Below are 16,385 nucleotides of genomic sequence, written 5' to 3' on the forward strand. Positions count from 1 at the left end.
CTCATGCAGAGAGTTGACTCATTGGAAAACACCCTGATGTTGGGAGGGATTGGGGGCAGGAGGAGGAGGGGACGACAGAGGATGAGATGGCTGGATGGCATCACCGACTCGATGGACATGAGTTTGAGCAAACTCTGGGAGTTGGTGATGGACAGGGAGGCCCGGCGTGCTGCGATTCATGGGGTCTCAAAGAGTCGGACATGAACTGAGTGACTGAACTGAACTGAACTGAGGGTTAGTTCTCTGGTAGTCTAGGGTCTTAAAGTCAGTGCCCCCACTCCAAAGGCTCAGGGCTTGATCTCTCATCAGGAATGAAGATTCCACAAGTGGTTTGTTATGGCATTAATGAGATTAAAATAAATACCCAAAAATGAGAAACCAAAGACGATCCCCAGACAAATGACAGTTATAAAATCAGGCAAATAACAATTAAAATAATGGAATATACACCCATAAGCAAAGTCAAAACAGCCCAACTAAAATAAAGTACAGTAGATTGACCCAGAGAAGAAAGGAAATCAAATACTTTATTTACCAGTTAAGAACAAAACGAACTAAACCACAAACTGGAAAACAAAACTAAGCCAAGGTGCCAATTGGGGAATAAAGCAATTTAAATAAAACTAACAAGTATATTGAGAGGAAAGGAAAGAAAGAAAAGAAAGAAAGGATAGGCAAAGTTAAATAGAGGTAGCTAAAGAAGATTTATATACATTAAAGATTAACTGCAAGGGGAAAAGAACAGTAGGAAAAGCAAGCAAAGGAATAAATGTAGAAAAAATAATAATAGGTTTAAAAAATTCAAAAAAAGAGAAACAAGAAGAAAAAAAAAAGGAGAACTCCACAGAACTGCAAAAGTCCAACACAGAGGCAGAGATTTATAACAACAATAAAAAAATGTGACTGAGAAAAAAAAAAAAGCTCAAAAGCTTAATTAGATTTCATAGTGCCAATAAAATTGACAACTACAATTGTCGATTGTAGAGAGGGGGGATAAAAAGGAAAAAAAAAAAAAAGAAAGAAAGAAAATCCATAAGAATCTACAGAACAAGTCAAAACATAAAAATAACAAAAGTTTGTCTTGAGTCACTGCTGTCCCAGTCCTTTCCCTCGATGTGAGTCACAGTCCACCTCACCTCCCGAGGATGCCCTCCAACTCTGGGCTGATCTCTGGACCTGCTGTGGGGGCAGCTCGGATTCTAATCTGGTCCTGCTCCTGTGTGTCCTCGCCTCCAAGTCCACAGCTATCAGAACTAGCGCGTTTTTTTTTTTTTTTGCGGGAGCTCTCAGTGACCTTTCGCATATTCCATAGACGCAGAGTCTGCCCAGTTGATCGTGTGGATTTAATCTGCAGCTTGTACAGCTAGTGGGAAGGTTCTGGGTCTTCTTCCTTAGCCACACTGCCCCTAGGTTTCAACTGTGGCTTTATTCCCACCTCTGCACGTGGATTGTCCACTGGGGTTTGCCCTTGAGGCTGCCCTGGAGGACTTGGGTCTGCCCCTGTGAGGGCCAGGTGCAGAGGTGGAGCCGCTGCTTGGGTTGCAGGGGTTCTGGCAGCACCAGGTCCTCAGGGGAGCTGGCAGCTAGGGCAGCAGGAAATATAGTGCTCTAGAAGGGTATGGCAACCAGCCTTGGCCAATAGGCTCCAGTATTCTTGCCTGAAGAACCCCTCTGACATAGAAACCTGGCAGGCCACCGTCTGCAGGGTCACAAAGAGGTGGACACGACCAAAGCAAACCTGCGCACACAGACAGAAGACTTTTTTTTGCCTTGGCAGCTCTGCCGCCGTAAAGTTGGGCGTGAAGGTGGCAAAGCTGCTTGGCTTGCAGGGACCCTGGCAGCGCCAAGTGTGCGGGGACACGGACTGCCTCCTCTGCAGGAGTTATGGTCCTCTCGGAGTCTTTTTTCGAGCCTCTCCTAGCTGGCGATCAGAAGGCCTTTTCAGCCAGTCTTTCTGCATAGCTCCGCCCCCTCAGGCACTTAGAGGGCTCCCTTGCCTGGGGTCCTTCTCTGTAGATCAGCAGGTCAGGCACTTAAAGGGGCACCCTGGGTGGGGTCCTACTCACTAGTTCAGCGCAGGCATTTGATGGGCCAGCCTCTCTATTGTTCAGCTGCCAAAGCAGGCGTGTGGGGTGAGAGAGGCTATGGTGATGGCCCCACCCACTGTGGGTGACTCAGCAGTATCGCCTTACTTCCAGGGCTGCCCGGCCTTCCTCCACAGGCACTTCCCACCACAGTCTCCTCCCTCACATCCCCTCAATCCATCTCTCCGCAGTCAACAGCAGCCTTTGCCCTGGGTTTGCTCCACAATCCCTAAACTCCAGCTCCCAGCTGCTGCCCCTTCCAGGGGACCCGTGTCCCTCTCCAGGGAATGCATGGCTGCGGAAAGGACTGTCTGACTCTCATTCCCTTTAGGCCGCCACAGATCAGCTGTTTCACTCTCAGCCTTAAATGTTTCTCCTCTGACTCAGACAGTTGCCCCAGTGTGGGGATCAGACCCCTGCTTCAGTTCCCCCACCCCTGAGGGCAGGCCCAGTCCTACTAACACTCCTGGTTTTCCCCCTAGTTCCTTTGTCCTGCCAAGTTTTGCGTGGGTCTATATATTCTTTTCCACTGGTCAGATCCTCCTGTCTGCGCTCAGCTGGTGTTCTGCATGCGCATCTGTGTCTGAAGGTGTATTCCTGATGTATCCATGGAGAGAGAGGTACTCCACGTCCACCTACCCCTCTGCCACCTTATTCCTTTTAGTAATATCATTTTTGTAAAGGCTTTTGTTTTCCACATAGCCTGTTTATGTGCAGTAGATCTTTTAACCCTTATATAGTCCTGGAAGGCAGGTTATTACCCTCATTTTACAGATAAGGAAAATAAGACTCAGAAAGCAGAAACGACTTCCCCATCAACAGCCAGCCAGCAAGAAGCAGAAACAGAGTTTTCAAGCCACTGTTCTTTCTACAGAGCAAAGACGGCTCCCACGTACCTCCCTCCTGCTGTTTACCTGGTCTTTTCTTCTAATCACACTAGCACCCCTTCCAGCACTGGCAAAAGTCTTTTGTTTCTTTCCTCCACCAGGCCAGCAGCATGCTGGTGCCAACAGCAGCCCCCACCACTCCACACCCATAAAGGGAAAACTGACTGGGGTCAAGGAAATGGTCTGAAGTCTGCTCCTCAGCCCTCCATCTCCAACCCAGCTCTCTCCCAGCGCCTACTCCAGACCTGCAGCAGAAAGGAGGAAAGCAATAGAGAGAGAGAGCGTGCACCTATGCTGAACTCACTGAGGCTTACAGGCTCTCCCTGTTCATCCCAAGCAAATGCAATCATAACATCCTCACCAAACTGACTTTCACTGGATAAATCAACACCACCATGAGCTAGCCACTCATTTATTATTTGTGGATTTTAACAGGGACATTTTGATTGGGGGTCCATTGAAAAGCTGTGGTTACAGTGATGCTAAGAGGAATTAGGTGACAGAAAGGGAAAAACCTAAAATTATTCCTGGGATTTTTAAATATTAAATAATCTTCATGAAGTGCTAATGGAAAGCATCTGAGTTGCTAGATGATATGAAACAAAATCAGGTAAGTCTATGTGTTTCGCCTCTATCCCGGCTGGCCTAGCCTTAAATAACTGCCAGGTTAAATGTACACAGAGGAATGGGTGGAGAGGGGAAGGGCTAACAGGATAAATCTATCACAGCGCTTTACCTAGACTTTATGTAATTATTACCTTCATTTCTCAAAAGAAAAACCAAGACCTGAAAGGATCACTAGCTTGGCTCAAGACAAAAGTGGCAGAGCTGGAAGGAGTGTCGCTCTTGTTCAGTCGCCAAGTCGTCTCCAACTCTGCGACCCTGTGATCTGCAGCATACCAGGCCTCCCTGTTCCTCGCCATCTCCCCGGGTTCATCCAAGTTCATGTCCATTGACTTGGTGATGCCATCCAACCATCTCATCCTCTGCTGCCCTCTTCTCCTCCTGCCTTCACTCGTTCCCAGCATCAGGGTCTTTTCCAGTGAGTCAGTTCTTCACATCAGGGGGCCAAAGTACTGGAGCTTCAGCTTCAGCATCAATTGCTCCAATGAGTACTCAGGGCTGATTCCCTTTAGGATTGACTCGTTTGATCTCCTTGCAGTCCAAGAGACTCTCAAGAGTCTTCTTCAGCACCACAGTTCAAAATTCTTCAGTGCTCAGCCTTCCTTCTGGTCCAACTCCCATTTCCACACATGACTACTGGAAAGACCATAGTTCCTTTGGAAGGAGCTAAGTCTCTCCAATTCTAGAACCATCCAGAATAGATGGTGCTCTATTACACCATCTGTATTCCCCCATCTATACATTCCTTACAAGGAAGACAAGGCCAAGAATCAATGAGAAACAACAGAGACGTTTAAAATGGGTGCATTAGCCATTTCCCCTGAATGCACAATTTGTGCAAAGGAGCTCTGAAATTCTTTACGGCAAAACTGTTTACACCAAGTTCACACACGCAGACAACATACACTAGATACTGCACAGTCCGAGAGAAATGGGGTACCTTCTGCCCCATGTAGCTTCAGTAACCAGTGTGTTAAAAAAAAAAAAAAAAAACTTGCCACTGCCCCACCACATCCTGGCTTTCCCTTCCTTCTAATACTTAAAAACTTCAGGGGTTTCTGCAGCTTAGCAGCTGACCCCTGTGAAGATGGTACTGCCTTTTCAGAAGGTGGCAGTGGGATAACAGACGCTCCCAGTCCAGCCAGAGGGAACCATGTTATTTAGAAAAACAAGGTTTGCCACATACCATTCCGAACTGCCATCTCACGTGCTACCTCTGGATTTCAGCCACTCCATGAGCCCAGGGTAAGGAGACAAGGTACTGGGGAACAGAGCCCCCTCTGTTCCCAGGCACTGTATTAATGTCTTCCTTCTATCTGGAGAGGCCCTACTGACTGTGAAGGGAATGCGCTGGACAGTCAAATCCTGTCTGCCTCTCCCCTTCTATAACCCTGTGACTAAGTCATGCTCCATCCTTCCTCACCTTAAAACACCATGTCAAAACTACCGAGCCCGGACTCCTCTGGTGGTCCAGTGGTTAAGAATCCGCCTGCCAATGTAGGGGACACAGGTTCGATCCCTGCTCCAGGGAGACCCCACATGCTGCAGAGCAACGAAGCCCGGGCACCACAGCTGCTGAGCCTGTGCGCTAGAGCCCGCGCTCCATGCCAAGAGAAGCCACTGCAGCGAGACGCCCGCTCTCAGCAACTAGAGAGTAGCCCCTGCTGGCCACCACGAGCCGAAGCTTGCGGCACAGCAACCAGGGCCCAGCACAGCCAAAGACAATTGAAAAATAATAAGCCAGAAACTCAATTTTTCACAAAGGGAGACATTTTTTGAAGCATTAGAGCCTGAAAACACTGGGATATCTTGTTCAAAGGGACAGCCTAGCTTCTTAAAAAGCATTTCCATCTACTTCATTCTTGGGGAAAAACTCCAACTGGTCGCACAAGTCTGCATGTCCTTAGGTGTGCACACACACCGCTTACCGAAAGTAACTTCTCCTTTGCCTGCCTTGTCAAACAGCTGGAAGGCCACCATAAACAGAGCATCCGGGGCACACAGGACAGATTCAAATGCCACAAATTCTTGAAAGGATATTAATCTGCAACATAAGACAAGCACAAAGCATAGAATCAGTAGCTTGTGAAAGATAAAAGCATACACAAATATACGGTAAGGGAAAAAATAAAACATCACTGTCAAACACCAAAATTCAAACCTAACAACATGTATATAAACACTTAGCATTCCCTTTTACACAGAGTGGACTGAAATAACAACACAGAATCTAAAAGACACGACAGATTTGAGGATAGGGTGACACATTAAATGCATTATAATTTCAAATGTAACTGTTTTACCCAACATATACTACTTTTGTTTCAGGCATGTTGTTAAGATTCTAAAATTAGAGCTTAGACACTTTAGATTAATACGATAACAAAACAGCCAGCTCTGTCACTCATTCGTACCTTTTCTACACCATGTAACATGGTTCACAAAGATTTACTCATTCCTGGCATCTGCCGACCTCATGCAGATTAAACTAAAGGATGACACTGGGGTGAGGGACAAAATCCAGATAAATTAGACTTGAAATGGGGCTTCCCCAGTGGCTCAGACGATAAAGAATCTGACTGCAATGCAGGAGACCCAGGCCGGGCTCAATCCCCGGGTCAGGAAGATCCCTTGGAAAAGGGAATGGCTACCCACTTCAGTATCTTGCCTGGAGAATCCAAGGACAGAGGAGCCTGGTGGGCTACAGTCCATGGGGTCGCAAAGATTCAGACACGACTGAGCGACTGATGCTTTCATGTTCAGACATGAAAAGTGACACCAAGACACTTGTGGTCTGGTAAAACAGATTAATCCTAATCTAGGCTACTATGCAGGGCAGATGAGTCATACACAGGCACCAGTATGACAGTAATGGAATTTTGGTCAGAAATCAAAGAAAGCTTTGTGGAGCGGGTCTCAAAGATTAGTGAAGTTCTGGTGTGCAGTAGAAGTGGTGGGGGGTGGGGGGGTCACCTTAGGGGAAACGGCTGCAAAAAGGCAGGTGCCGAAAAGTACGGGAGTTTGTAAGGGAAACAGCGAGGAGCTAATGTTCTCTGGACAGGAAAGTGCATCAGAGAACACTGTGGAATGATATTTGAAGTTGAGAGAGGTAAGTTTCTGAACAAGGTCGTGATCTGATCAAATCTATCCATCAGGAAGAACAAAACAGGCCACAGAGGCTTTGACTTCCAACGAGTAAACAAACCCACTGAGGCTGTCTCAGGAAAGGTCTTTGCCACTGTTTTGTACCATTGTTTAGTCATTGAGTCGTGTCCAGCTGTTTGCAACCCCATGGACTGTAGCCAGCCAGGCTCCTCTGTCCATGGGATTCTCCAGGAAAGAGTATTAGAGTAGGTTGCCATGCCCTCCTCCGGGGGATCTTCCCATTCCACGGATCAAACCTGCTGCTCCTGCTTTGGCGAGCGGATTCTTCACCACTGAGCCACATGGGAAGCCCTGTTTTGTATTACAAACATCCAAGTATTTCAGTGATACATTGGGATAGTCCAAGTCTCGAGGAGATAGAAAGAGAAAGAGAACAGGAGCGGTTTCCTCTGCTTCACTGAACACTTACTTCTAAACATTTAACAGAGAAAACACATTATTATACAGAGCACGAGCTACAAAGCTAACTTTGCTATGTCCCAGAATGTCACCTGATTATAATGATAATGCCACGAAGAGAGGAAAATTCTGGTGTGTTCATTACCCCATCTCTATGTTGCTCACACCAAAAACACACCCTTCCAAACGCAGGGGAACATTCAGGAACAGCAGGTGCTATGGAAGAACACTCGCCCAGAACATTTTCTCCTCAACGGTACAGTCTGCAGCACTGAGGATCCGGCTGTGAGCAGGACCAGGCGTGGGTGGGCATGGGGGTGGCGGGGAAATGCAAACATGGGGTGGAAGGTTCTGGCTGGCCTGGAGTAGCTGACAGCTGCTGGGGGTGGGAGGTGGCCACATGCATCTGTCTCCCCAGGACACAAGCTGCGTGTCAAGTAAAATGAAGAAGAGATAAAGCATTCGGGGACACAGTGATTTACGCTGCCTGGAAGAATGTAGGAAGGTTCCACAAAGCTGTGGCATTTAAAGAGCACATTTTCAAGCTGAAAAGATCTTAGGGATAATCAACTTCCACCTCCTCCTTTTATTTCTGAGAAAACCAGAAGATGTTATGGCTTGTGTGAGGTGAAACAATTGGCTTCTGACATTTTGGCCTGAAAACAAAGTATCCTGGTTCCCATTTGACTGAGACTGCATTCCAAATGGTGAGGGAGGATGGAGAGGCAAGAGAAGGGGAGGGGGAGGACGATCCACATGGAGGAAAGAACTCCAGACGGAAGTGATGACCAACGGAGTGTGCTGTGCTTGGAGGAGGGCAGAGGTGCTACCCATCCTGCATCTAGTGATCCTGCGGAGTCAAAGGGTGGTTGATCTGTCATGACAGCCATCTGTGAAGGCCTAGAAAGACCAGCTGGAGAATCCTGTTTTTTTTTTTTTTTTTTTGCAGGCAGTAAGAAATCACTGGAGGTTTGGGGGTTAAAAAAATATCAGGGTCAGATATTCGTTTTAGAAAAGGAACTGGGGTACAAGATGAATTTAACAGAGGAAAGATGAAACATGGAGGGGGGAAAGATGAGATGGGGGGAAGAAAGCCTAACAGCTAGAGAGAGCAGGGGTCTAAACCAGAGCTGGAACACTAGGACAGGAGAAAGGGGAAAGGAGGGTAAATACAACTGCTGCAGGAATGACTTAGCACGCATGCACTGTAAATGAAGCTGCCCACAAGCATTCACTAGAGAGGCACGCACACCCAGCTCCAGACCACGGAAGCACAGAGGAAACGTGCTTCTGATTGGCTGCTTGCTTCTCGCCGCCACCCATCACGCCCTGGGACCCCCTCCGAGCAGCACCGACAATCCCACAGCCACACTCTCCCCAGCTTAACCTTGCTGGCAGTTTGTCAAGGCAAAAAAAAAATTCATGTTGGCTAAAATCACCCCTACATAGAGGGTAGTGAATTAAGACAAATCACAAAGTGTGAGTAGAAATGGGACATCTCTTTAATGTGAATAAAGGAAGACTTAAATAACCAGAAAAAGAGAATCTCGTCTCTTAGAATGGAATGGGAAACCTGAAGACCATCTATAGGGGTGAACAAAGCCTCCTCTGGCAACATCAGAGTGGTTTCATAACTGGCCAAAGAATGCAAAATGGTATTTTAGGCATGTTACAGATACCAAAAAGGTATGTAATTTGCTAATCCTGTTAGATACAAGTATCATGCTGATGCGTCTACGTAGGAGGTATACAGATGAACCATGAAATAATAATGCTTTACTGTTCATCAGCATCGTTTTGGATTTTCAAGGTAATCTGACTAGAAGGCTATCAGAATAATTATAGAGGACTATATTTATTTACAGCGTGATATCTAAAAATGTGTGTATGTATATATTTTTTTGTATAAACTGTACTCCACTCTCACAGATTTAATGGGATTAACATAAATTACAACAGAGGATCCAAGCGTAATCAATTTCAGACTGGCTGGTGAGCTCACTCACCTCCTTTTCTAGCCTCAACTTCCCAAACTGCGACAGGGGTGTGTGAGACCTCAGCCGTGTCTGCCTCTTTGAGACCCTGTGAACCGCAGCCCGCCAGGCCCCCCTGTCCATGAGGTTCCCAGGCAAGAATACTGGGGTGGGTTGCCATGCCCTTCTTCAGGGGATCTTCCCAACTCAGGGATCGAACCAGCATCTCCTGCATCTTCTGTCCTGTGATTGGCTTCTTTGCCACTGAGCCACCAGGGAAGCCCTGGACAGTGGTAGATGCCCTGTCTGACAAATCACACAGCTCTGACAAGCTCTGTGACTGGTCTCTAAGGGAGAGTCCCACTGGGACACTGATGCCCACCTTCAGCAGCTGACTGACAGTGAGGTGCGGGTCAGCTGACACGGACGCAAACACAGAAGTCACATTTTCACCTACACCACTCAAGATTCAGGGAGAGCAGGTTTCCAACTACACTATTTCATGGTTCTGACACGAGCAGAGAATTTTTGTTTTTTTTAAAGCAAATCATTTTTGTCCTCCAAACCACCAGAGCTATTGTTCTTCTGAAAGCCATTTATAACAGCATCTGCAAGTCCTTTAAAGTCTGGGTAAAAAAAAATAAATAAATAAATAAAGTCTGGGTAAAACAACTGAAGCACTACACACTGCTTTCACACACCAAGCCGCGGAGGAGTGGATTAAAAGTGGAGCGCCTCCGGACATTATGCTTGGGATGATGCAAGACTGCACGTCTACTGCAGACAGAGGAGGACAGCAGAGGATACGTGTACCAAAGTGATGGTAGTGCTTCTTTTTATTATTATTTATTTTTAATTGGAGGATAGTTGCTTTACGATGTGGTGATGGTTTCTGCCATACAACGATGGGAATCGGCCGAAAGTGTTAAAGTGTGTGTGTGTGTGTGTGTGTTCCGACATCCCACCCCTCTAGGTCTTCACATGGTGCCAAGCTGGGCTCTCTGTGTTTACGGCAGCTCCCCACTAGCTGTCTATTTTATACCCAGTAATACACATGTCAATGCTACTCTCTCAGCTGGCCCCACCCTCCCCTTCCCCTAGAGCACGGCTTCTTTACAGTAGCATACTGTAGGCCTCCTCTCTGCCCTTCTCATTTTGCAAGGGCTTGCTCTCAGCCTGGAGAGACTTACAATAGAGAATACTGTAAATACTGAAAATTATGATATTATGGAAAAAGTCATAAGCAATGTAGGAGAAGTAGAGAGAAACTGCTATATTAATTCAGAGGAGAGAAACAGTGCTGTTACACTGAGAGAAAGGAGGAGATGGAGAAAGTAAAATTAGGAACACACGGCATCAGAGGCAAGCTGTGACCACACGGCCATGTAATATTGGTCTTCTGAGAGAGAGCAGATGATCACGTCGAGAGGGCAGGCAGGGGATGGAGAGACCACGGACTCCAGTGGGGCTCTGCTGGCGGGTCTATGTGCTGAGCGCAGGCCCATGCCATGAACACACGGAGGGAAAGTACAATTTCTGCCCCAAGCACCTGGAGGTCTGAGGTTGGGGAGGGGAGGGGCAGATGGTGAGTCAGGAACCAAGGAACGAAGACTGCAGATGAAGAGCCACAAGAAGTGCAAGCAAGCTAGAGTAACGGCAAGTGCAAAGGCAGGCATGGTGCTTGTAACAGCAGATCAAGTCTGGACGTGTAGTGATGTGATGGGTTTGGGCTTCAGACCATTCCATCTGGCAGAAGAGTGCAAAGTGAACTGGAGGGAGAAGAGCCTGGCTACGCGGAGACCACGGGCTGAATCCAGGGAGGACTCCTGAAGACCTGAAGGAGAAAGAACGGCTCCTGATGACACGAGGATCGAAGCACACGGCACTTGGCTCTGTAGAGGGCAATCCAACAGCACAGCACGTCCGGCCTTTTTTTCAATCAGAGGGTAACTGCTTTCCAGTGTTGGGTTGCTTTCTGGGGCACATCTCCATGAACCAGCTCTAAGTGTACCTACGTCCCCTCCCTCCTGAAGCTCCCTCCCACTCCTCTAGGTCGTCACAGAGCACCAGGCTGAGATCCCTGCATCATACAGCGAATTCGCGTTAGCCACAGCAAGAGTCTGAACAACGCCCACACTCTTTGACACCACAATCCCACTTCTCAGAATTCACCCTAAAAAATAATCAATGGACGTGTGCAAACTTAAACCTACAGGAGTGTTCAAGTGGTACTGTTAACAGTGAAGAGGGGAAGACCACCTCAATATGCGACCATGCATGACTGATTAAAGGACCATTCATACACAGAAAACCATCCAACCACTACAAACTGCAATAAACAAATTCATGTCATTACATAGAAAATCGGTTACACAAATTATATATAGACAACAAGCCCATTTTGTTAAAAGTGGACAAAAAGTGATACACACAAAGAGTTTCAAGAATGAACACAAAACTGTTAGAGATACCTCTAACAGTTAAAATATTAAAATATTAGAAATTAAAATTAAAATATTAGAAATTCGAAGTTTTTTTCTTTTTGCTTGCCTATTTTTCTAATCTTTTCAATACACACATACTGAATTATTTGTGTAGTAAGAAAAAAAAATTCTATGAAACAAAACAACAAGGACCTAAACTTGGGTACTGGCAGAAGGGCTGAATAAGTTGGGGCACAGGGGGAGAACTGAAAAAAGCAGCAAGTGACTGTGGAGAGGCTCACACCACCACTGGCCATCCACGGTGGAAAACCTCCAGTTCTCTTCCTGCCTGCTGCTGCTTATGCTTAGCCGGCAGGAGCTTGCACCCCATGTGGTCCCTTTCATCTCTCGCCTGGTTCAGATCTCCAGGCCAACTCTGCGGCTATGAAAGTTTAAGCAACTGCACATGAGGATCTGATCTCTTTAGACGTCAGGAAGTTGGTGGTAGACAATGCACCATATCAAAATCCAATTACCACTCTTACTTCAGGTTCCTAACCACGAGAGTGCTTCACAAAAATAACTTCTCCTTGTGACCCTCTTCTGTGTAGTTACAACAGAAGCTAAACAATTGCACAGGATTAATGGCAGACATAAAAGTAAAATCTAACGCCAAAAACTGGGTTCCAACCACCGGACCAGCCAGGTTCACGTGTCTGTGAATGTCAAAAGGAAAAAAAAACAAAAACAGAACCAGGCTCTCCTGTGATTGCCAGTTTATCAGAAGACTTTCGGCCTCCATGACTTGAACATCTTTAATAGCTTTGGGGGGTTTTCCAATCTTTTATCTCCCTCCTGAATGCCTGGCAAATATACACTGTTCAGGCCACCAAAATATTTGTACCCTACACTTATTATATACCAGGCAATGCTCTTGGCACTGGGGATGCCATGAAAACGAATACGGTGGACAGAATCCACGCCCTCAAGGAATTTCACTCCACTGGAGAAGGGAGGCAGTGAGCACAAACACACACAGATAAAGATGAGATGGTTCTAGATCAGATAGCAGTTGTGTGTAGGACAAAACTGAAAAATGCATTAAAGTAGTGCTTCTTAGTCCTGGCGAGCCTATTTAATGGACATGAGGAGGGATCAGATCAGTCATCGTTTTATTTGTTTTCCTATAAACTTTTTATTTTGTATTGGGGTATAGCCGATTAACAACGTGGTGAAGGTTTCAGGAGAACAGCAAGGGACTCAGCCACACAGACACATGTATCCATTCTCCCCCAGCCCCGCTCCCATCCAGGCTGCCCCATAACACTGAACAGATTTCCATGTGCTGTACCATAGGTCTTCACTGGTTATCCATTTTAAATACAGCAGTCTGTACACGCGTTTGTTTTTTAAACGTCCCATGCAGCTGAGCTTGAGAACAATGCGGCTAGGTGGTGAGCAAATGCCTCTTGGGGAGGCGGCACTAAGATCTGAGTGATGAAGAGGAGGGAGCCGGGGAAGAACTGCAGCAAGGGTATTTTGGTGGAAGAAGCCTCACTGTGAAGTCTGGCTCTACCACCGATCTTGGCAAATTCCCAGCGCCAGGGGTTGTGCAGGCAGAGAGATAGGGATGAAGGAGAGTGCAGGGCACACAGGTTGGATCTCGTCCACACACCTGGATTTCATTCCAGGTACATCACTCCCCTCTGCCGAGGACCTCCAGTCATGTTGGGGCGCCTTTTTCAGGGGGAGTGATGTGAGCTCCTGGAAAGAACACTCAGGACACCTCGGCGCGGACTGCATGTGAAGCAGCGAGTCCAGTTTCAAGTGGGTGGGACCAGGGCCATAGCAGGAGAGCGAGGAACAGAAGTGGTCAAATCCGGGACACGTGCTCTAGACAGAGCTGGCGGGCTTGTCCCTGAAGTCAAAGCACACAGCTGTGAAAGCCCTGGAGCAAGTCAGGTGTGCCCTGGGGACGCCCGGTGGCCTGAAACCACTAGAGCAGCACAGACTCCTGAAGTTACTGAGGATATGAGATCTGCTACTTGAGCAGATGATGGAGGTCACAAACAAAGATTTTATTCAATCGCCAGTAGATGGTTAGTAAGTACACAAACTACGCTTCAGTAGCCCTAAGCATGTAAATTTAAGGCAACTGTTAACAATCTCTAGAAAGGGACGATGAGTTATGACCTCATTTTATATTCTAAAGACCAGTTATACATGGGAATCTAGAAAAATGGTACTGATGAACCTATTTGCAGGGCAGGAAAAGAGACGCAGAGGACAGAGGCAGAGAAGAGACGCAGAGGACAGAGGCAGAGAAGAGATTGTGGACACGGCGCAGGCGGATGGAGGAAGAAGAGGGTGGGCCGAACTGAGACAGCAGCATTGACACATACACGCTACTGTGTGTAAATCAGACAGCTGGCGGGACGCTGCTGCAGGGCACAGGGGCCCAGCCTGGTGTTCCATGGTGACCCAGAGGGTGGGATGGAGTGGGGTGGTGAGGGAAGGCAGTTCCCAACGGAGGGGCTGAACCATACTCACGGCTGATGCATCTTGTGGTACGGCAGAAACCAACATAACGTTGTAAAACAACATGGTAAATTATACTCCAGTTAAAAAAATTTTTTTTTAATCAGTAACAAGGTAGAAAGAAAGTGGAGTTCTAGTTTTCCCTTTGCCTAACTCGCAGCATGATTCTGCTGGGCAGGTTGGAACAGACCTCCTTTCCTCATCTTTCACAGGTGCCCTACAATCCCATCTTCTTCCATCTTCAGGCACAGGGAGCCGTCTGCAGCGAACCCAGCTCCAACGCCAGTTTGGCATCCCCAGAAGGGCATCTGTTCTCAGGCCAACTGGGGTCCCCAGCTCCACCATGCATTCAGGTTGAAGCCTCACGGCAGCGTTTGCCAAGGGGGCTATTTAAATTCATTGGCTGCAATGAAATCTGGTGGATTGAATATTGTTCAAACAAGCAGGCTTCTGTCTGTCTGGCTTCAAAAACCTATTAAAGATTTTATTAGCAATTTTACTGTATTGTTATCATGAATTTAGCCTATAAATATCACCTCTGCATATATCATAGTCCCCATATTGCCAAAAGAAGATAAATACATAGGCTCTCGTAACTGTGAGCTTAACTCGGTAAGTGATATGCCCATACTTCCAGATCTACCTGTCTGGCCACTGCCTTGCAGTTCATTTCAAACAGCATGTGAGCTGCCCAAGTCTGACTGTGCCAAGTATTGGGTTTAAGAGAGGGTGTTCTTATATCTCCAACATTTTCTTCCTTATCAGAGGGATCAAACATGTTTAACAAGTATGATTAATCCCTGTTCCACTCTACTTTTGCTAACCGTTCACTCAGTTAAATACTGAAAAAAAATGTAACCTACACATCCTATATGACCTACACACCCTCTACTCCCCATGGCTTCTTTCCTTCCTTGTTAAATACTACTGCCCAGGCACCTCAAGAGAACTGTCTGGCCACCTCCCATCTTTCAACCTTTGAGTTATAAAAATGTTCTAATCATGGACAATCCCTATAAGAGTGATACCACGTCAAGAAAAAGAACCACCACAAACTTTGTAAAACTGAGACAAATCATATTCTCTCTCTCCATAAGATTCTATTCTGTTTTTTATAAATAAATCATTATTTTAAAAAGAAAACCTAAAAAGCTATATTACATTGTATCTATTCTGAATAGTTACTTATATTGAGAGATTTCAATACAGTATACCACAAATCATCTTTATTTTATCACAGGGGCATTTTGAGTTCTGGCCAAAGACTTTTATTCCTTTAAATAAAAAGCATACTCTGTTCGTGGGAATAGAAATTGGTGGAGCCACTGTGGAAAACAGTACAGAGGTTTCTCAAAAAATTAAAAATAGAACAACCATTATGACCCAGCAATTTCATTCCTGAGTATATATCTCAAGAAAACGAGAACACTAATTTGAAAAGTTACCAATGTTCACAGCAGCACTGTTTACAACAGCTAAGATAAGGAAGCAACCTAAGCGTACACGAACAGATGAATGGATAAAGAAGAGGTGACTGATACACAAAGCATGAACTACTCAGCCATAAAAAAAGAATAAAAATGTTTGCCATCTGCAGCAACATGGACAGACCTGGGAGAATCTTATGCGAAAGAAACAAGTCAGACAAACACAAATACTGTATGATATAACTTATATGTGGACCTAAAAAATACAACAAACTAATGAATATAACAAAAAAGAAGCAGACCCACAGACACAGAACAAACCAGTGGTTAGCAGTGTTAGGAGAAAGAAGGGGTGAGGTGAAATATAGGAGTAGAGGATTAAGAGGTACAGATTATCATGTAAAAACTAAGCTACACAGGTATACTGTGTGACACAAGGAACATAGCCACTATTTTTAAATAAATAAAAAGAAGTTAAATTATTAAAAGATTGATGAAAAAGAAAACAAAAGAAAGTGTACAAAGTTACAAAAAAAAAAAAAACCAAAACACTATAAATAACTCATTTTAAACGGGATTGCCTAAAAGGGGAAAAAAGTTGAAAGACAGAAAGACCATTGGTGAAAAAAGGGAAAACTAGTTGCTATAACTATACTGAAAAATCCATCTGAGTAAGAGAAGGGAATACCAAACCACTTTACCTGCCTTCTTCAAAACACGTATGCAGGTCAAGAGGTAATAATTAGAACCAGACATGGAACAATGGACTGGTTCAAAAATGGGAAAGGAGTATGTCAAAGCTGTATACTGTCACCCTGCTTATTTAATTTACATGTAGAGTACATCATGCAAAATGTCAGGCTGG

The 16,385-nt window shown here is 45.8% G+C and overlaps 1 protein-coding gene across 3 annotated transcripts in view; it reads right to left on the minus strand.

Annotated features, from left to right (window-relative positions):
• Positions 1-16,385, minus strand: part of SLC25A13 (solute carrier family 25 member 13) — a 226,698-nt gene that overhangs the window by 139,115 nt on the left and 71,198 nt on the right. For 2 of the 3 annotated variants that reach the window (XM_043462657.1, XM_043462658.1), the window contains exon 4: positions 5,524-5,639. The exons of the other annotated variant lie outside the window; for it this stretch is intronic. In XM_043462657.1, the coding sequence (XP_043318592.1) occupies positions 5,524-5,639 (116 nt within the window). The remainder of the gene's footprint in view (positions 1-5,523; positions 5,640-16,385) is intronic. 3 annotated transcript variants of the gene reach the window in all.

This window comes from Cervus canadensis, chromosome 3 (genome assembly GCF_019320065.1).
Source record: "Cervus canadensis isolate Bull #8, Minnesota chromosome 3, ASM1932006v1, whole genome shotgun sequence".
Taxonomy (NCBI): Eukaryota; Metazoa; Chordata; class Mammalia; order Artiodactyla; family Cervidae; genus Cervus; species Cervus canadensis.